The sequence below is a fragment of the Manduca sexta genome, chromosome 6 (assembly GCF_014839805.1).
Source record: "Manduca sexta isolate Smith_Timp_Sample1 chromosome 6, JHU_Msex_v1.0, whole genome shotgun sequence".
NCBI classification, from domain to species: Eukaryota; Metazoa; Arthropoda; class Insecta; order Lepidoptera; family Sphingidae; genus Manduca; species Manduca sexta.
The window spans coordinates 11,247,258-11,269,530 of record NC_051120.1 but is presented as its reverse complement, the minus strand read 5'-3'; the positions used below and the strand labels follow the sequence as shown (position 1 = coordinate 11,269,530).

Sequence of the window (22,273 nt, the reverse complement as noted above, 5' to 3'; positions counted from 1 at the left end):
CGTCGAACTTTCGAGAAATTTGTTTCCGTTTTTGGCGATTTTTGGCGGTTTTGTGCGGTCACGGAATGGTTAAGTAGTCGATCCATGTGCTTAATTTGATTGATAACGTTTCGCGTGATCCGATTTGCATAAATTGTATCACGAATTACTGGATGTAGCTAACTTAGTATATTCTTAATACATTAGTGGCAAAGTCCTATATAACCCAATTCCTGTCAGCTTCCCTTTCGTAATTTATGTAAAATTTAATTATCATAAGGACGATTTCTAGGCCGATTTAAAACATATTTTTAGTAACTATAGTGTCGAGTTTCCTTTTAAAATAATTCATCCTTCGCTGCTGTAATACATACATGCATAACATCTGAAATGGTATAATACCACGGAGCTAGCATTGGTAAACACCGTGTAAGTGACAACAATAGCCTAAAATTAGTACATAAAATACAAAGTAAATATCGACACATTAACATTTAACTGTCATCTGATTTTTATTTTTTCTGTATCTCAATTTTATTCTTTCGTTACTTACGCAGTATTTACCAATGCTAGTTACGACGTATTGTTTTATTCCGACGCTAAACGTAGTACATTAGGTCACGTTTCTTTCACTGATAGGATAAGCAGTCTCTATTACGCTCAGATACCTGATAAGGTTGGTTAAACGCTCATCAGGCCTCGGGAGTTAACTCAAATAAACTCTACAAACGGCGTCTCTACAATTTTGCAAGATGCGCTTTATTTTATATAAAAAAAAATGTTTATATTGTTGCATATTCATCGATGATGAAAGAGTTTTGTGATATTATTACGCATAAACTATTATTTTGTTCAAAAGAATGCAATGCATAAGTTTATACATTCATAATTAAAAAATATTAATGCTTGTAAGTATAGGATGATATAAAACCAAACTATTGAATCGATTTTCAAAATATTTCTATAGGACCAATTTGGAAGTATAATATTTTCAATAAAAAAATTAATATCCAAATCGGTTATTTGGATATAAATTTTTTTATTGAAAATACATTTTGTGTTTTGAGGTAACAAACATAAATGTAATACACAGACGTCGAAACGAACAAGTCCTCCTTCTTATGAAGTCTTTTATAAATATACAACAGTAACAATTAATTATTCCTATATAACATAAAATATTCTTGTTCCAGTGGTGGTAACGTCTGCACCAGCAAACGAAGCAGAGCTGCAGCTGTACCGAGTGATGCAGAGAGCAAGCTTGCTTGCATACTACGACACGCTCCTCGAAATGGGTAAGTTAATACACGCTAATTTTCATTTATATAAGGCAGCGTGGTAGAATTAGGCCTAACACTTTTAGTAGAATGGCGGCCCGTGCCCAGCAGTGAAAACTATCCCACTAAAATTGTACATAAATTGATTTGTTGCTTTAATAGATATCCCAGCTCTGAATTATATTTACGTTGAAACAGTGCCGTAAATTCTGGCGAATAAGAACGAAAATGCTTGTGTTAAATTAGCAATATAAATAAATTCACATTACTTTCTGATTGATAAATGAATTTATATAAAATGTTAGCTATAATCAAAGTTTACATTATGATCCGATTGACTTATCAGTGAAATCACAATAGTCCACAACTAACAAAATCATTAATGATTAAACTGTCGCATAGTTGTTATTGCCAAAAAAACACGCGACAAACATTAGTAAACTACTGTCAAAGGGATAGTTGCTTCAACAAATTCTATAACTGTAAATTTTATAAAAGTAATGATAAATGCTTAGGATGACAATGGTTATCCGGGCTTAATACCTAACTTTCTATTTCTAACACGTCAGTATTTCATTAAAAGACGTGAGAAACTAAGAAGAAACAAAAAAATAAAAAAGAACATTGATAATTAACTCAGTTTTACATGCAGAAATACCGTGTTAGTCACTTAATAAGAAGCTATAAATGTTAAAGAGATGCTATCAAGATCTCGAAGTTTAATGCTACTTGCATATTCCTCGCAGAACGCCTTTTAATTACAGTAATTTTCATTATATTTAAAAAATGCTTTACATGTTATAAAAATATGTTCTTAAAAAAATAACTAAATGCGAAGCTAATAGCTCAAGGAACACATGAAAAAACACTTTCTCAAAATAAAAAACAAATCTCCATACATACCATAGACAAGATGCAAATAACTTTTTTCAATTTCGCCGATTAAATTCTCCTTGTCCGCGTCTCCTTTGTTTTTTTTCTAACCCCCTTCGCAAAATGGTCACGTAGGTTATTTGCATATTTGCCTAAATTAAACATGTGAGTTGTAATTTTTTTAGATCGTCACACGTTTTTGTAACAATAAGATAAATGAACTTGCATGGCGAGATAATTTCGTATTTTAATGCAAGGATTATGAGATCGGGTCCAGTTTTTTTCGTTGTCTTTGTTAGCATCTTTATTTCTTTTCCCGTTTTAAGATGCGTGAAGGAAATGTAAGAATATGAAATATAAGTATAATGCGTATGTTTATGGTTTGCAGTCGTTAATTTTAGTAGACTTTAATTAATATTATAATTATTTTTAATCACTCCTTTTTTATTCATGAAATATAGGTATTCTAATTGGGATATTTGATTTATTAAGTATTTAAGCCATGTTACATTATCAAAACTGTATTACTTTGATATAAACAAACTAACCGATTGATTTGAAAAGAATAAAACAATTATATTCTATGTGATCTACATTTCACCATTTCTAATTTCAGGCGGAGATGACGTCCAGCAGCTTTGCGACGCTGGCGAGGAGGAATTCCTCGAAATCATGGCTCTGGTCGGCATGGCCTCAAAGCCACTTCACGTGCGTCGCCTCCAAAAGGCCCTCCAAGAATGGGTTAACAATCCCGCCCTCTTCCAAATACCCATCGTCCCAAACATTTGCCCCACCGAAAACCCATTCATACAATGCAACCAAAGACTATTAAATATGCCTCCGACCATTCCCAATGTTTTACCAAGGTCCGTAGCTTCTCCTGAGAGCAGTAGACCCATGTACAGCCCGTCTCCTGGAGCTCCTGATAACAGCTGTGGTTCCACCACATCGCAACCCAACGCGAGTCCAACCAACACCTTTGCCAAAATCGTATTACCACCGTCCCCAGCCCCAGCGGCTCCCATCACCTCTACAGCCTCTAGATCCTTCTCTCCTCAAAGCGCGTGCCCTCCAGCATCAGCCGGGTCTAGTCCAAGTTCAGTCACATCACCGGTCCAACTCACTCCTGTTCTTCTTGACGTCCATGTGCAAAAACTGTCGGCCGCTGCGGAAAAATTAAGCAAACATTTGCCCCAACTGGAGCCAAAGCCGCAGAACGCGAAGAAGAAGATGTGCAAGGATTTGGAGCTGGTGATGATGATGCCGGAGTCGGACCCACGGCGGATGGAGGAGATCAGGAAGTATGCCGCGATATACGGGAGGTTTGATTGTAAGAGAAAGCCAGAGAAACCACTGACATTGCATGAGGTAAGTTATTACATAATGAATTTATTACTTTCAAATATTCACGAAATATTGCTACTAAAGAAAGGTCACTATACTCAAAATTACTCATAGCTTATGGTGGAGCAATTTATGACAGACGATTGAGATTCAAATCTGTTGGAAACAGTTTTGTTTTAAATATCGTTTAACGGCCCAAAATTTCAAGATCACCTACTTAATTGAAATATAAAGTGCTTATAACAAACAACGTCATTTTTAGGTGATGGTAAACGAGGCTGCAGCTCAGATCTGCCGGTGTGTGCCGGCGCTGCTGACGAGGCGGGACGAGCTGTTCCCGCTGGCCAGACAGCTCGTCAGGAGGGCTGGCCTGCATTACTCCAAACACGGGTAGGTTTTAATACGTGAAAATTATATTGAGTTTTATGTTATTTATGATTTCGCGGTTTTTGTTAAATGGACTTAAAACAAATTGGAACCCAATTGAATTTAAAATAACCTACTCAATTGGATTCTAATAGGAATAAAAGTGTAAAAAATTCATTGATCTATATTGAAATTAGACATATAGGATAGAAGTACAAAAATTCAAATATTTTTTATATCAATTAAGTAACCTGAAATATAATAGTGTTCACAACATTTCCACTTCGTTCATAGATTCAATTAGCAAAATATTCTTGAAAATATGTTATTAATTGCCTGGCCTAACGCCCGGTGCGTTGGTCTTGACACTCGTACCAATAATTCCCAGTTTTCTTATATTATGCCCCCTTTTGGAAGCCGATAATACATGACGCCTCCAAGTCTGTTAGTATTTAGTTTTCCATAGCTTAATCACCTAATTAGAGATTCTACAAATTGTAAAATGCAACTTCTTCATTTCCAGTCTCCCACCAACAGCATCCACTGGCGAGGACCGCGAGAGGGACGAGGACGACCCTCCAAGCAAGCGTCCGCGACAGGTCCACACCACGCACGTAGACCTCACCGACTAGCGCTAAACTAATAAAACTAATGACACTAATACAATTAACATAGCCTCGTTATACTGACGCTAGGCGTTTAGAACTAACAAAATTAGGCTACTAGAAGTTACGATAATATTAGTTATAGCATTAATTTAGAATAGGAATGGTGCTAAGTTAACAGAACACATGATATTACAAGAACTAACCACACTAATAAGGTTAGGGTGTTGGAAAAAACGTGGCTAGAGGACTAGAATTGAAAACATTTAAGAAGTTGATGGCAAAGCAAATAAATGTTGAAAGATAGGTAGATGAAACACTATAGAAGGTAGACGGTCTGCCTTCACCATTTTTTGCGGGGTTATCATTAAGAGCACGCAGTCGCCTAGGGTATTGAAGCGGATATATCGGAGTTAACGGATGTCCAGCTTCTCCTAGGATTAAAGAATAGCAATAATTTCTATATTTCTGTAGCACAACCATCAAATCACAATCTGCCTAGTACTCAATACTGTTTTATTCTTATGAGAATTGGACCGTGTATAGTTGAGAATGATAAGAATATGTGAGATGAAGGTTCAGATTAAAAAATATACTTATATCTTATATTGGGTGTGGAAGGTATAAGTGATATAGAAAAAGCAAAGCAAATCAAATTGTCTTTCGTATTATGATATAAATAAAGTTGGAAGCTATCACGACTCATATAGTCAAATTTGTCGTGATAGATGATTTTATTAGAATAGTAGACAATCTTTCAAAACAAAAATCGGCAGGCATTTATAATTATAACCTACAAAAATCTTAATTCTTTACCAAAGATAGTAAGACCATCTCATCTTCATCCTTTACCAAAGTATTTAAACCAAAGTCCATCCAAAACAGACATGATAGGTGTCGTACAGACATGGTACTAAATAAAATCAACCAGACTTCGACGCACACAGTATGTAGTTTTAGAAGGAGGTAAGCATGGTACACACAAGCCTTTTATGTTGCACAAGCTTCTTACTCTCAGTTGCTTTAGACTAACAAGACGGGCGGACGGTGAGTACTTCTTTATTGCATTTATATCTTGCATGACCACAGCTTTTTCCGAATTATTTTGCATAAATTTACATATCAGAAAAAGAAAAAGTCTGAAGCTAAATTTGGATTACCAAGTTGTTGCAGCAATATGTTGCGTAGGAACTTCCATATGAAATTACGATAGCAGCAATATTTCAACAATTCTTTAAATATGCAACTCGCCCCAAGTCCAGTAAGCTTCAAAAGTGGCAGAAGATAAAATTGTTGTGGAAGTCAACTTTGCAAATTTCTTTGCTAATATTAACCTTACTTAGGAAACGTAATATGGTTCCTTTTGTAATGTGCATTATCTTTGTTTGGATTTGTCAATAATAAACAGAATTAGGGGCAAATGGTGCTTGAAAATACTTTTCCTTTCCTAAATTAATCAGACCATTCTAAAAAAAATATCGATATCCAGAGGGAATGTTATTAGACTTATTTCGAAGTCGACAACTTATAAATTCAAATCTACTTTGATTAAAATGATGGATGGAAACATGATGATAGTAATTGGACTATGTCCAATAGGATATCCTTGTTTGCATTTGATGTGACCACAAATGACAATATTACGTTTCTATCATCCGAAGTTGTGAAATTGACAGTTTTATCACGTTGACTCTTAATTTTTCCATTCTAAGCTTTGTTTAACCATTAAATCTATGCTTTCTCCTATTAGATTCTCTCAGTAAGGTGGAAAAATGAATTAGGCAAACCGGCATTTAATCGTGTCTTATAGAAATACAATTATTCTTGCTGGTAGATAGTGGCAGCCCTCGGGGAAGAGAACCAGGCAGCTGCACGGCGCCTCCTTACCTAAGGACCTTCTTTTATGTCAGCCCCCTGCTAATTAACAAAGTATCTTTACCTACGAAATTGTCGAAATCATGGATCTTTTCTCGCCTCCAATTAGGGCTGTCACTGCTGATCAGAATTTTACTTCCATTTGGCTGCTATACTTACAATCAGGTACATAATAGTCATTTGTCGCTATGCTTGTTCTCGATGAATAAACGAACTTTCCTTATAGGACGCAGACGAAAACAACGCCGTCCGAGCCAGTCCTGACGTCACAAGAAATTCAAACCACGGGTAAGCAACCATTATTCATAGTCCCGCAAACCATACTTAGGATATCCATCGATGCACTAACCACCTATACATAGTTTAGTCATAAACAGATTTCAGAATAAGGAATATTAAAAAAATATTACCAGTATTCATATTTGTCACAGTAAAGTATAGAGCAACCTGAATTATAATGCAACACTGCATATGACCACTTCAAAACTCAAGTACCTATATATAAATGAACATTTTTGACTCTACCAACTTCCTAAAAATTCGGAAATAAATAATATTAAATAGCATTAGTATATACCATGACAGAACTCGTTATCTAAATGAAATGTTTGATTCCCAGGTGGTGGGGAGTAAAGGCTGAGAGCGATGACGCTGACTCCAGGTGTTCTTACTCCAGCACCAGCACTCCTCCGCCGGTGAGGTCTTACTTCTCTTATCATTGCCTCAAATAATCTTTATGTTGACTTATGGGACCATAATACAAAACCACAAATTTTGGGGAAAAACTTTGATTCTCTTTGTCATATCTTTAAACGTGAAAGGAACTCAGTAAATCATAATAAATGAAAAGGGTTTCGGACTTTACTGCATTCACCATTGGAATGGATATCTTTTCTAAACATCTATCTTTCTTTGAATTTAACCACCAATATAAATTTAAAAAAGCGGCGATAGCCTAGTTGGGTGTGGAACGGTCTGCCAAGACGAATGTCCGCAGGTTCAAATCCCAAGGGCACACACCTCTGACTTTTCTAAAAAATCATGTGTGTATTCTTTGTGAATTTATCGTTCGCTTTAACGGTGAAGGGAAACATCGTGAGGAAACCTGCACATCCGAGAAGTTCTCTATAGGAATTTTGAAGGTGTGTGAAGTCTACCAATCCGCACTAGGCCAGCGTGGTGGACTAAGGCCTAATCCCTCTCAGTAGTTAGAGGAGGCCCGTGCTCAGCAGTGGGCAAGTATATAATACAGGGCTGATATTATTATTATTATTATTATTTTTTTTATCAACATTATTCTCCCATGAGTATGGGGTAAAGCCATTTAATGCGGGCTATTAAGCCAAGCGAAAAATGGTTGTGTGTTAATTACTGATGAATAATCTACGTAGACAGAAATTTTCTTACAATTCTGCAAGTATTAAGAATTGTAGCTTTTTGGAGGAGTATGTACGAGAGCTTATGCATTCCCAGAGACTGGAGACTGGTGTGTAGGGAGTGAGGTATGACACCTGTAGAAGAAAGAATAACAGGAACAGTTTTAACTGTGTGTACTTTCCACTGGTTTTTGAGTTCTATGGATAAGTCGGCATATTTGGCTATTTTTTCAGTGAATGTAGATGCGAGGTTGTGGGTGTTAGGAATAGCAATGTCTATCAAGTATATGGTGCTATTAGTTTTATCGTAGAATAAGATATCCGGTCTGTTATAGTGTATTGTTTTATCGGTAATAATAGTTCGATCCCAGTATAACTTATGATTTGCAGATTCTAATATTGATGTGGGTTTATATTTATAATACGCGGTTTTGTGTGTGATAAGTGAGTGGTTGAATGCTAAATGTTGGTGAATGATAGCGGCAACTTGATCATGCCGGTGCTTATAATCAGTCTGTGCGATTGATTTACAAGCACCGGTTATATGCTGTATCGTCTCCGAGGCACTGTAGCAACGTCGACACTGTTCAGATGTTAGGTTAGGAATTCGGAGGATATGTTTCTGATAATTGCGTGTGTTTATAATTTGGTCCTGAATGGCACACATAAAAGCTTCGGTCTCTGGAAAAAGTTCTCCACGCCGCAGCCACTCGTTCGACGCTACTTTGTCGACGTGTGTTTGGCTTAGATCGGCTGGGTGTCTTCCGTGTAGGGATTTTTGAAGCCATATGTCTACCTTGTGTTGTGCAGTGGTGATGTGATGATGGGATTCAGTGTTTTTATCATGTAAGTTAAGTGGAGTTAGTTTCTTATCTATATCGGTTATGTATTTATGAAGTTGTGTATGCTCAGCTTTCCAGTGGAAATAGTGTCGTAGTTTAGTAATAAGGCTATTGTGTAGGTTGCGTATATCAATTACTCCTCTGCCGCCGTTTCTGCGTGGCAAAGTAAGTCGTTGGATACAGGATTTGGGGTGATGTTTTCTATGGGTGGTCAGGTGTGTATTAATAGTTCGTTGTAACTTTGTGAGATCAGATTGGGACCAGCTAATAATTCCGAATGAATAAGTAAGAGTCGGGATAGCGTAAGTGTTAATAGCCTTAATAATGTTGCCAGAATTTAATTGTGTTCTTAAAATTTGATTTAGTCTATGTTTAAATTTCTTAGTTATTTCCATTTTAGCTCTTTTCTGAAGTATATGTTTAGACTGGTGGAAACCTAAATATTTATATGTAACGTGTTCATCCATAGGTTCAATTGTTTCACCTGTATCTAGAATGTAAGTATTTTGAATTGTTTTACCCCGATCGATTGAATGGACTTTACATTTATCAACCCCGAACCGCATTTGTATGTCAGCAGAGAATAATTGTGTGATATCCGCTAGTTTCGTAAGTTCGCTGTTGTTGGAAGCATAGATTTTAATATCGTCCATATACATTAAATGGGAGATAATATAGTGTGAGTCTTCGTGTTTTAATTTAAATCCTATACCGGTATTATTGAGTAATTCAGACAAGGGGTTGAGGGCTATACAGAACCACAAGGGACTGAGCGCATCTCCTTGGAAAATACCTCTCTGTATTTTAATCGGATGGGTAGTTGTAGTAATATTTTTTACATTTAGTTTTAGTTTTGTTGTCCAGTGAGCTATAATCGATTTGAGGAATTCTATTATTTGAGGATGAATTCTGTAATGTTCTAACACGTGAATCAACCAACTATGAGGTACTGAATCAAACGCCTTCTGGTAGTCGATGTACATTGTGTGAATGTTTCTATTTTTTATTTGTGCTTGTTTCATTATAACTGAATCTATCGTTAACTGTTCTTTACATCCTTGGCTATTTTTTTTACAACCTTTCTGTTGTTCTGCTAGTATTTGGTGTTCATCTAGGTGTTGATAAATAATGTCACTAATGCATCCGGTTATGATTTTGTATATGGTTGGTAAACATGTAATAGGTCGGTAATTAGCTGGGTTTTTTAAGTCTGGGCCTTTCGGCAACATATACGTAATTCCATGGGTTATGAATGTTGGTATAGTATGTGGTGCATGTATAAATTGAGTAATATGATAGTGTATGAATGGGTGAATGCATGTCAGTTTTTTGTACCAATAATTGTGTATATTATCAGTCCCTGGTGCTTTCCAATTATGTGTGCGGTTTATTATTTTAGTCAAAGCTTCTAGAGAAATAATTTCAAATATCATTTGATTTATACTTGTTCTATTTGGTAGACTATATAACCAATCAGCATTTGCATTGTGTTGTACGGGATCTTCCCATATATTTGCCCAAAATTGTTGTAAATCCTCTGGTAACGGATATTTTGTAGAGTCCCCTGAATTATTTTTGTTCGTTTTTACCTAAGATTCTATAAAAAGATTTTTCATTATTTTTAAAATTTGAGTTTTGTTGTTTACGTTTTGTGCAGGTAAGATATCTTTTTAGCCGAGTTGAAGCTGCGTTTAATTTCTGTTTTAATGTATCCAAAAATGTTGTGGTTCAGTATTGGGTTCTTCGTGTTGTGAGTGGTTTTTATATTTAGTTTTAATTTCCTCTACAGTTTTTATGATTTTTCGTGTCCTATTTCCTAACATGTATTGAGTAAGTCTACCTATTTCTACCCTGTATTTCTCTATTCGAAGTTCAATTCTTCTTTGCTACCTAGGCTTTTTATAACCTCTCTTCTCTATGTTGGTATCCGAATAAATCTTGGTACCATTGCAAACAGCTGCTGTGAAAGCTGCCGCATAAATAATTGTATGCAATGATATAAAATCTAAATCGCGGTTAAGGTGTTTCGGCAGCACTGTACTATTAAGGTATTGGATTGTCTGGGATAATTTGCGTGATGTTTTCTGTTTCGGGATGTAAGGCCTTTTCTTCTGGATCAGTGGCGGTGAATCGTGATAATGCTGTGGTGAATTCTGTTTCAATTAAATGAAAATCTATCTCGTGTCCTAGTGTTCGATATGAACTATTTTGATTATTTATAGGTAAATTGTCTACAAGTTGAGTATCTGGTTGTGTTAATGTTGAGTCTATTGTGACTTCAGTTTCAGTGGCTGTAATTAAGATTTGATTTAAGTTTTCAGATGTAACCAAATTTTGCTCTACAGGAGTTCGATATATATTGCTGTTACCACCAAGTTTCAGTTCTACTTGTCTTTTTAATTCCTGAATTCTATTCGCATGTATCTTATTATTAAATAACAATCTTCGTTGGTCTGCGATTCTTTGTTGTGTAAGATGTGAGAGATGTGGGTGCCTTTCTTTAAATAGGTCATAAAGTTTTTGTCTATAGCCGGTTTTATTTGATTCCAGTTCGGTAACTTCAAAATAACAAATTATGATTTCGTCGTTAATATCATTTGACCATTTCATTCTAGAATGTTTATGTTGTGAGTGTGGTAAAGCTTCGCTCGAATTGTGTGTAAATGATTGTCTGTTCATTTGTGTACGTTCGCTTACTTCCCTACGTATATCATCGAGAATATCTTGTGATAGTAGTTTTCTTCTTAAGATTGCTCGCCTTTGGTCGCCTATACGTTGTCAAGACACTTGCATTTCTGGGTATTTAAGATCAAATTGACAACGAAGTGGTTCAAGGTAATTATTCATCAGGACTGTCTCACACTTTGTGATTGTTAAGTATGTGTGCCATATATATCGGTTCATGTCTTCAGTCCATTTTTTTCGCACACAATATGACGGGCCAGCAGTGGGTACAGGATTGGCGGCGTATGCCTCCTGCACAACAGTTGTTGACCGTTTTGATCTGGTTGAATAGGTTGAAGATGGTGATGAATTAGGAGATCGGAATAAACTATGAGTTGATGATGGTGATGGGATGTTTGAAAAGAGTGAATGGTCAGAGGGTGAAATGGATGGAGGTGAAGAAGGTGATGAGTCGGCTGTAGTACATTTTTCGAGGGGAACCCGCCTGTTCAGTCCCCCGTCGCCAACGGTTCGCATACTGTGGCATCCAGCGTTGGCCCCAGATGCGCCCCGGCGACCCCCGGGCAGCGGCCGTAAATTATATCTTTTAGTTTGACTCTCCATAATTTTTCTCCACAGAGTGGGGTTGGGATCGTTGGTTGGATAGGTGTGTATTGTAAGTGGTAAGATGTTAAACCATTGTAGAAGCCAGTACCCAGTACCCGTAAGCCCCCCCACCGCGACAAGGTGATCCCTTGGGGGGGTTATTATTATTATTATTAACCACCAATAACAATAACGTCTATGGATTTTACTATAAAGAAGTCTACCCACATAGCCGGAACATATCATGACCGTGCTATGAACGTATCAGACACGAAATAAAACAATACGGTCTTCTATTGCCACCTAAAATATCAACGGCTTATCATACCCATGCATAACAAACCAGCAAAATATTCTCACTATTGTCAGGGAGAATATTTTGCTGGTTTGTTATACATGGACCATCAACAATAGTCGATGGTCCGTGACACGCAACTATTGGTCGGTGACGGAACAGTCCAGTAGGCAGCCTCATACTTTTCAATACAAAGAATACTTTTTTGTCTGACACGATCATAGCGTAAAACGCTGTAGTGAAACACCTAAAACTAAAAATACTGTCTAAATTATATCCATTTGATTCTAATTCCCTTCTTCCAATAACTTGAGGTCAATTATACAAGCTGGCATAACTGTGCCGACCGTCTAGCGATGCTTGTAACTTTCTTTGTACCTAGGCTTCACTTCGCTTAACATCAGGTGCAGTGAAGTCACTTTGTCGAGCTACTGTAAAAAACAAATTCCAGGAGACAGAAGAGTCCCGCCCGCAAGTGGTGGCGGCCCGCGGCGACAGCATCATCGCGGTGGCCAACCCCGCGCTCCACGCGCCCCACGCGCACCTCGCGCCGCACCCCGCGCGGAACCACTCCAACTGACACCACTTCATCATACACCACTGCTGGTCGAACCAGGCCGTCCAAGCCAACTAGGAGAACCATCTTGTCACGAACATCAACTACATTATCATCCAAGCAGCCCAGTATTGGAAGAACCAGATTATTCAAGCAAACTAGAAGAACTATCTTGACACGAACATCAACTGGGAGACCATTATCATTCAAATAAGTCAGTGTTGGAAGACCCAGATTATTCGAGCAAACTAGAAGAAGCATCTTGTCAAAAATATAAATTGATAGAGTACTATCTAAACAACCCAGTGAAAGAAATATGTTATTAGGGAAATCAACTGATAAAACACTACCATCTAAGTAGACCACCGAAGAAGCGTCTTGTCAGGAATATCAACTGACAGTTCGTCATCCAAAAAGCCTAATGATAGAAGAAGTAGACCATCATCTAAGCCAACAAGCATAAGAATCTTGTCAAGAATATCAACTTAAAATCATAATTGCAGTCATAGCGAATTTTTCTCGCCGTGATTTTCGAGACTGATACGTACAAATGAGACGCAGAGGCAAAACCCAAAGTCGCTCGTCAAAGATTGCAACATTAATCATGAACCGACATTGTATTTGAAGTTTTGAATACGCTGTTTTTACATCAGATTCAGTGTAGACACTATATCGTGCGATTACATAACAATGAAGAGATTTTAAATCACATTTTTTGACGAGCTAACAACTCGCTTCATACGCTACTAAGACGCGGTGAAAACGCATGCACCCTGAGAAAGGGCAAAGAGTACGCGTATCAAAAACGCGCTTTAAAAACGTTATAACATTTAGTCTATAATTTCGTCGAAAACGTGTTAAATTTAAGAAACAAAAATTACATTCCACCAAATGATAAACGTATATGTAAGTGTGTAAATAAATTATTTTTATAATGAAGCCATAATGCCTTGTAGTGTAGGGATGAATTGCATTAAATTTAATCCAAACATAGGGAATCGGTGTACTTAGTTAATTTTGTATGAAGAGTAAAATTTAAAAACGATCTTGAACTTCAGATCGATTCCGAAAATAAACCAATCAAAATAGGTAAAATTAATTATGTGAATTTTGATTGGTGCCTGATGTCTTCTAGATATGTGAGTGTCGTTATCAAGCTTTATTGTGATTGGTCCATTTTCGGGATCGATCCAGAGCTATATATAATATAATATAATATCAGCCCTGTATTATATACTTGCCCACTGCTGAACACGGGCCTACTCTACTACTGAGAGGGATTAGGCCTTAGTCCACCACGCTGGCCTAGTGCGGATTGGTAGACTTCACACACCTTCGAAATTCCTATAGAGAACTTCTCGGATGTGCAGGTTTCCTCACGATGTTTTCCTTCACCGTTAAAGCGAACGATAAATTCACAAAGAATACACACATGATTTTTTTAGAAAAGTCAGAGGTGTGTGCCCTTGGGATTTGAACCTGCGGACATTCGTCTTGGCAGACCGTTCCACACCCAACTAGGCTATCGCCGCTGCCCAGAGCTATGGATAACAGAAAATTTATGTGAAGTATTAGATTAGACTCTGAAGCGGCGATAGCCTAGTTCAGAGTGGAATGGACTGCCGAGACGAATGTCCGCAGGCTTAAAACCCATGGGCACGCACCTCTGACTTTTCTATAGTTATGTGTGTCTTCTTTGTGAATTATCGCTTGCTTTAACGGTGCAGGAAAACATCGCGAGGAAACCTGCATACCTGAGAGGTTCTCCATAATATTTTCGAAGGTATTAGAAGTCTACCAATCCGCACTAAGCCAGCCTAATCCCTCTCAGTAATAGAGGAGGCTCGTGCAGCAGTGAGACAGTATATAATACAGGGCTGATATTATTATATTGGATGGTATCGCATATTGTCTGTGAGATTGTCGAACGTCATATCATTCTTTTAATCTAATTTGCCATCATAATATGCAGTACCTAGTGTTAGTAGATTGAAAAACATAAGGAAAACGTTTATTTTTCAACAAGGTTTAATTTCGTAAAACTGTTTTAAATTTACGAGCATGTTTGTTTACAATGAACAATTTGATAACAAATTGCGACTTAAGTAAACATAGCAATTATTATTGTAATTAAAAGGATTTATGAGAAATAATACTTACAACGACTTAAAGGTTCAAGGAATCTGAATTGATATCTAGATTTATTAAGTCGTAATGAATTTTATTTATTCCAAGAAGAAATATATTTTAATATTATAAAGTTTCATACTTATTTTATAAATTATCACTTATTAAGGAACATAAGTAATACTCGGGTGAGAGCTTACTCCTCAGGAAGGCCGATATACCGTTTTGCATCGTATCTATAAGAACAGTGACCAATATTTTTTATTTACCACAGATATCAGTAAACAATCCCAATCGCTTTTACGATTGATCCCGAAAATTACAGATCGATAAGAAGTTTTATTGACAAGCATACAAATGGCTTATGTTGATCGGTTTATTTAAGAGATCCGATTAAAGATTAGAAGCCGTATTAATAAAAGTAATCACACTTAAGAGGGATCTTAAGTAGACATTTAATGTATTGGACTATATAAACAAAGCTTAAGTTATCATTTAAGAGCCTGTTCTCAATTGAGTCGGCGTTGTTTAATCAACAAAACTTAGCTGTCAAGATCCGTCATAATTGATGACTTAAGATATAATTTGAGATGTTGATATCTGTTCAAAATAGCGACGACTTTAATTAAGATGGTGACTTTATTTGACAGCGTTTCAGCTGATGTTATACTTCAGAGCGGAACCGAGTTGTATCTATTAGTATAGACTTAAGATTGGGATCGGTTATTAATATCAGCCGATAGTATATTATCAATTGAGATCTAAGACCTTATCACCTTTGGATATAGTATGGAGCGATATGAACTATGTACTAGATTTCGGATGAGTGAACATCCAATTTTTTTTTTGCAATCCATCCCAAATGTAATGTAAATATTTCACTATTTAATATTTCTAAGCAAATGGACAAATAGTTATATATAGTTGTATATAAATGTATATGCCATGAACAGTAGCAATGAATAATAAAGATGTTTTAAATTATTCAGTTTATTTTTTTCCCTTCCATTAGAAGGGTATGCGTTACTGTTGCTTCAAAACTCGATCAAACCAAGACAATTTACTATTTATCTTGATAAAGAGCATAATCAGATTTTTATTGGGAAGATGCCTTTCATACGGGTGAAACTGAGAACTAAAGTTATAAGATAATAGTTCCCACTCTATACTATTTTATTAATATTTTAAATACGGAGTTCGTGAAAATGTTTTAATGTTTATGTTAAAAAAATATAAAAAAATAATAAACGCAGATACAATTGAACGGGTTTCGGTAAAATTGGCAACGAATAAACATATAGGCAACTTTTTATCCCGAAAATTTGTTCTGACGAGAATTTATGTTAATTTTCTGAATTTTAAATAGATGGCGCTAGTGTCGTTAGGGCTTAAGGTGCCTTTGTAGCGGGAAAGGTAGCACGCAGACGAAACCGCGAGAAACACCGAGTAGATCATATCATGTCTGTACAAACTGGTTTTCATATTAAAATTACCATCTGAAGAGGAAAGGAGCAGATGATCGCATTACTTACACAAACGGCATACTAATGGTTGCAAAATTCCAGCCGACAATATGTGATATATTTTATTTTTATTTTATTGTCAATTCTGGGTATTAAGGAAAACAAAAAGAGATGTTTTTGATAAAATCTGTTGTGTTTTTCCTGATCATAGTCACATGACACTTTTAATCCAGATTATGGTTAGTTCTGTCAAGTTTCTTCAAAGTCCGTGCTACTGTTTTTCCATTTACTTCTAATAACACTACCAACCTTTTGCATTTACTAGTCTAGTAGATTTTTTGTATGCGAAGGGCTATCTGGGTACCACTGTAATGTCTATTACTGTCGCCAAGTAATAGACTCTATGCACTGTTGTGTTCCGGCTTGAAGGACATTGTAGCCAGGGTAATTTGTGTTCTAATTTGAAGAAGACTGTAATTACTGTACATTATGAGACTTAACATCTCATGTGTCAGGATGATGAGTTTGCTGGTGGTAAGATATATATTATGTCGACCCGCGTAGTGGAGACCGTACACAAGGTGCAAAAACCATAGTGGCCCACGTAAGTGTGTCGCATTCCGGGACCAGCCTGTGTATATCCGGTTTCAAAGGCTGGCATAAGTATGTCGACTGCCGAGGAGTAATCATTGACATTCTTTTGTACGCCAATCCACTTACTATCAGGTGTAGTCACTTTTCTATGCACGTTTAAAAAATAGTTTTGTATGGTATAGCCCAGGAGCGTAGTTACTACCGTCTCAGCAATATTAATGATACAGGTCCTTGAGCATTACGGACCCCTCCTAACCCATACCTATGTTAAACCCTATTATTTGACTGTCCACTAATAAGATGTGAGAAGCACTGCGAGGGTGACTTTAATGGACATCAAATAAAGTCTAGTTTTGCTAAGCAATTTTTGGGGACCTATGCAATCCATGAGGCGAGCGACTACAAGTTCGCACTGCTTTGCATAACCCTTAACAAATGTCGATATAGTGCTCCTCAGTGGCATGTCACACTACTAGTGTTCCTACTGTTTATGGGCAGTCGTATTGCTTACCATCAGGCGAGCGGCATGCTGGTTTCATCATTTAACTGCCATAAAAACTATTAAGATCTAAAGACATACCTACTAAAAATTCGCCGACTACAGTAATTAGTCTACCACGAACATCATTCAAAACACGTGCATAATTAATATATATTCAATATGCAAATAAGTAATTAACAATAATACCGGTTTACCTACATGCGAATGTAATATTTATGTTAAATTTGATAATACTGCAATTTGTATAACTGCATGGTAACATTAAATACAAGGATAATACTTAAAATGTATCCTTTATATCTCATAGGTAGAAGTATGAAGAGTACATGGAATGGATTTCAATGATATTGCTGTCATTATTACCTACATTAGAAGAAAAGAATAAAGTACGGACAAGATTCCAAAGAAATAAGAATTTGTGTACATTTTCGAAGCAAAGTTGTCTTTGTAGCCTCTTAGACATTAGTATACCTATTACGTGCCATGGCACCGGTGGGCAATATTGACATAAGGTTGTAACGCTAAAGTAAATAATAAATGTAACGCTGAGCAGTGCAGGTCAGTGAGGTCCTGGAAGCACTAATTCGACTTTAACCATAGTTTTTTGCTTGTCAGTCGGAATTGAACCTCAAATATTTTTACAAAATTCAGAGGTATACCCTTAGGATTTGAACTTGCGGACATTCGTCTCGGCAGTCCGTTCCACGCCCAACTAGGCTATCGCCGCTTCTCCGTTTAATATCGAGACTCAATCCTACTAATATTATAAATGCGATAGTTTGTGAGGATGGGTGTATGGGATGTATGTTTGTTCCTCTTTCACGAAAAAACCACTGAACGGATTTGGATGAAACTTTACAGCAATATTGTTTATACATCAGAATAATACATAGGCTACAATTTATAACGATTTTGTGTAATTCGGTCATAATATAACGATACACATAAAGTAAGTCCAAAAAAAATTATCCCGGTAAACTCCTTCACGCGGGCGAAGCCGCGAGCAAAAGCTAGTAATTCTTAAGTATATTAAAATACGATACTACAGATTTTATGCGACATTCATAAATATGCTAATGTACGTACATATGTATATATATCAGTGGTTAATAACTACTAATTAAATGCAAAATTTATAAAATAATTAATAATCCTATATTGCTAGGTCTAATAATTGCGATAGTTTGTATATATGTCTGAATATTTTAATGTTTTTATGATGTATACACGAAACCTCTGAATAGATTTGTATGAAAAAAAATTAAAAGGTTTTTGTATTAACATACAACTAATTCTTATTCCAAAAAGTGCACAATGAGTCTATTATCCTAGAAAAGAGCTACAATGGCCAGAGTTGGAGACTTTCCCGCCCTCACCTACCACACTACAACTCCGGTAACCAGGAACAGCAGTGGCACGCATTTAACACCGAGCAGTGAAGCTCGGCGAGTCTCAGGGAAAACTAATTTGTCATTATCCCGCAACTAAATTAATCAAATAGAAAGATGGGCCAATGGCCAGAATTGCGGGCAAAACCTAGTTATTACGAGGTCCTTGGTAAAAATAAAATAGTGGTCAGCAGGCAGCCCACGCTTTGTCACGTTTAATTGCACAACCCACGTTCAAATGAATACATTCTGAACATACCTACAGTAGAAACCGGTTATAACGACTTCGGTTATAGCGACGGACCGGATATAACGAATAAATTGTAAGGACTCTTTAACCAAATGCATATAAAAAGCGTATTGTTTATAAGGACTATCGGATACAGCGTCCAGATTCGGTGATTCCTTCGATGTCGCTATAACCGGTTTTCACTGTATATCTGTCTGTATTGTACATGTCCGGCTCTAGTGTCCGTCGTCCGAGCACTAGCCGTAAAGGGCAAAACCCAACCGGACACGGCGAGCCTGATTCACAATGATAGGGTTATCGCTTTCGGGAAGAAAGTCGAGCATATTATGTTAAAAAGTAATGCTTGTGTACTATGTTGTAGAGATTGTATCGGTGAAGTACTTAGTTGTGCAAGCACGGTATGATCATTGCTCTGAGGTCCCATATTCAAATCCCGGTTCGGGTAAAATGATATTTGGGTTTTTTGCTCGCATCAGCCCGGAGTGTTAAATTTCTACCCGATATGCTATCTAATCTGCCCGCTTTAATTTCCATCCTCAGGTTAAAAAGGTGCTAATGGCAAAGAAGCCAGAAACAGTCTGATTAGTAGCTTCCTACTAGTAAAATAATTTATGGAATCGATTCAGTAGTTGAAGGTTTTGTTCCTAATACCTCTTTGTAACTTTACAATCTTGTCAAGGGCTCATATATAGGGCAAAGACGCAACCCCGACACCGCCATGCGTAACCATGTAAACTGAATTCTAAATCGCCGCCGCCGCGCCTACACCTCTAGTTTCATAAAATATAAACATCTGAGTATACTGAAAAATTGAAATGTTGTCAATTCCGGAAATCGATATGTTTTATAAAACTCATTCTATTCATATTATAATTTCAGTATGTAATTTCATTGTTTTTTTTTTAATCTATATGGTAAATGAAACCTATTTTGTTGTATTATTATTAAGTATAGAAAGGCAAATTGAACTGAATCCATAAACTGAAATAAATACAAAATCATACCGGATTTCGGCAACAATGCGTGATTGACTGTATAAAATTTGATAGAAACAGGAAAAAAAGTCTCACGCACGTATGCCTTAGATGTCCTTGGTGAGTCAATTGAGGCTGATTTAACTCCCAAATGTTTACCTAATTTGTGTGAATGTGAAGGTAATGATAATTGTAAAGTCACATTCACTGCTCGGAATCTTACGACTTCAACTTATGGGCGTACTTTAATTGATGTGGTTCGGCGTGTAAATAGCCCAACTAACGAGAAAAAAAAAATAAAAAAGCGGTGAAGGACCAAAAGTATGGTTGTGCGTGTAATTAATCCAAGCAACGAGAAAAAAAATGAGAAAGGGGTAGAAGGCCAAGGAACAGCAAGGCCGAGCAGGCACTACCTACTAAGTCATCTCAAGGGAGGACAGCAAGGGTTAATAGGTAATGCAAAATTACTCCCTGATCTTGCAGCCAAAGTCACGAGGAACACACTGCAGAGGAGGTCCGGGATCTCAGACGATGCTCCGGTTGCCGTCCACGGGTGATGCGGCAGGATGAGGTGCGAGGATTGGTGAGGGAGGGATGAAAAAAATTAAGAGGAAATTAGGATTAATGTGAATTATAGGAATGTGGAAAAAATTAGTGACGTAAAGAATCAAAGAAAATTATAATATATATGGAAATAAAGAATCTTTATGTAATAATGACATTCGTATGCCCGTTGCAAACAATCGGAGCATAACCGCCAGTATTATGTCCAAAGAGGCGGCATCTCCTAACTAAGCCAAAAAGGTCGGATGAGTAATCCTACGCAGAGCTTACCCTTGACTATAGCTCGCATTGAGGAGACATCAAGCGGCTCAACCATGACGATAACTTTTAATTCATTTTTTATCAGCAGCCGACGATTAATTTTGACATTAAAAAAATTCAGAAACGCAAAACTTTAATTTTGATGTCAAATACATAAATTATTAGTTATTTTTACTGTCTGTGTTATTTTGTGATGGATAAACACTAGAATTATTTTGCTCATTTGAAAATTCATCCCTAATAGGAAGCTACATTATTCCCGAGTAAGTACTATAGACTTTATACCTTAGGGATGGGTGTTAATACGAGCAAAGCCACGAGCAAAAACTTGGTCAGAAAGAAAAGGCCGACATAGTTCTGGCAACCAGCCAGTATACATGTTTTGTTTGTCGACAATATAGCTGGATTACTATTCCAAGGTATCTCGGAAATGCAAATACAAATAAAATAATAAAATACACCGTTCTAAAACATATAATTTTAACTTTCAATTAACCATAAAGGCAAACCGTTTCCATTTATCCAACAAGTTCGTCTCGTCATTCATAGCAATAAAAAAAAGGTTATTCTAATCATGATTATGGGTACCCACCCTTAATGTCGCTGCAGTTAAACGTTCAGCAATGTCTCCATTTCAATCAACCGCAAATAAATAAAAAAAAAACATTCCAGCTACTGCGGTCACCAACCCGTCTGCCAAGCGTGGTGACTATGGCAAATCCCCCAATGTTAAAGCAGCCAAAGTTTTATTTTTTATTGTTTTCACAGAGCGTATCTCTCTTATAAATACAGATAAATACATTGAACTCTAGGATTTATATCATAATAGAAGTTTCATCTATTATGATATAAATCCTAGAGTTCACGGGCGTTAAGTCTGATACTGCCCTACACTATTATTGGTCTTTACTTTAAACATAAAATTTAGCAGAAAAAATTAACATTTGCAAAATAAAATTGTCAACGTCGCGTAATTTTTTAGGTTTTATATTCATATCTACTAGTAATGGCAATTAATGCTATTTTGAATTAATTTAATTAGCATGCTATTTTTCATGTATTAGCATGCTAAATAAGCATGCTAATGTTAATTGCTAGTGTGACGCATGAATTACAATTGTATGGATTAAAATGCATAATGAAGAATTAGGTATTTGCGTGCAATCAACGGACTAAATTCAAGGCACAATTTTTATTTTACCTCCTATACATTTTACTAAAATTTTAAGATAATATTGTAGAATATAGAATGAGTATTATATCTATTAAAATGTGTTTTTCATAAAATTTCTTTTAATTCTCTATTTAATCATAATAGATATTTTAGTGTGCAATATTATCCGGTATAATATTCGGTATATTTCCCAAAATATAAACAATTCAATGAGTCACTACGCGCGATGTATCCCTCGCGTCTCCTTTCTCTCTCTCCTCCAGTCAAAACGCGTTAGCATTAGCATTTAGCACGGAGTTTATCATTATTCCTAGGGGC

The 22,273-nt window shown here is 36.5% G+C and overlaps 1 protein-coding gene across 1 annotated transcript in view; it reads left to right on the top strand.

The window, feature by feature from the left end:
* LOC115444330 (NGFI-A-binding protein homolog) overlaps window positions 1-13,874 on the top strand; it is a 42,311-nt gene extending 28,437 nt beyond the window's left edge. Inside the window, exons 2-8 of the mRNA XM_037447476.1 lie at window positions 1,173-1,274; window positions 2,746-3,497; window positions 3,736-3,863; window positions 4,363-4,453; window positions 6,546-6,607; window positions 6,939-7,014; window positions 12,554-13,874. Coding sequence (XP_037303373.1) covers window positions 1,173-1,274; window positions 2,746-3,497; window positions 3,736-3,863; window positions 4,363-4,453; window positions 6,546-6,607; window positions 6,939-7,014; window positions 12,554-12,682 — 1,340 coding nt within the window. The 3' untranslated portion in view covers window positions 12,683-13,874. The remainder of the gene's footprint in view (window positions 1-1,172; window positions 1,275-2,745; window positions 3,498-3,735; window positions 3,864-4,362; window positions 4,454-6,545; window positions 6,608-6,938; window positions 7,015-12,553) is intronic.
* The last annotated feature ends 8,399 nt before the right edge of the window (window positions 13,875-22,273 follow it).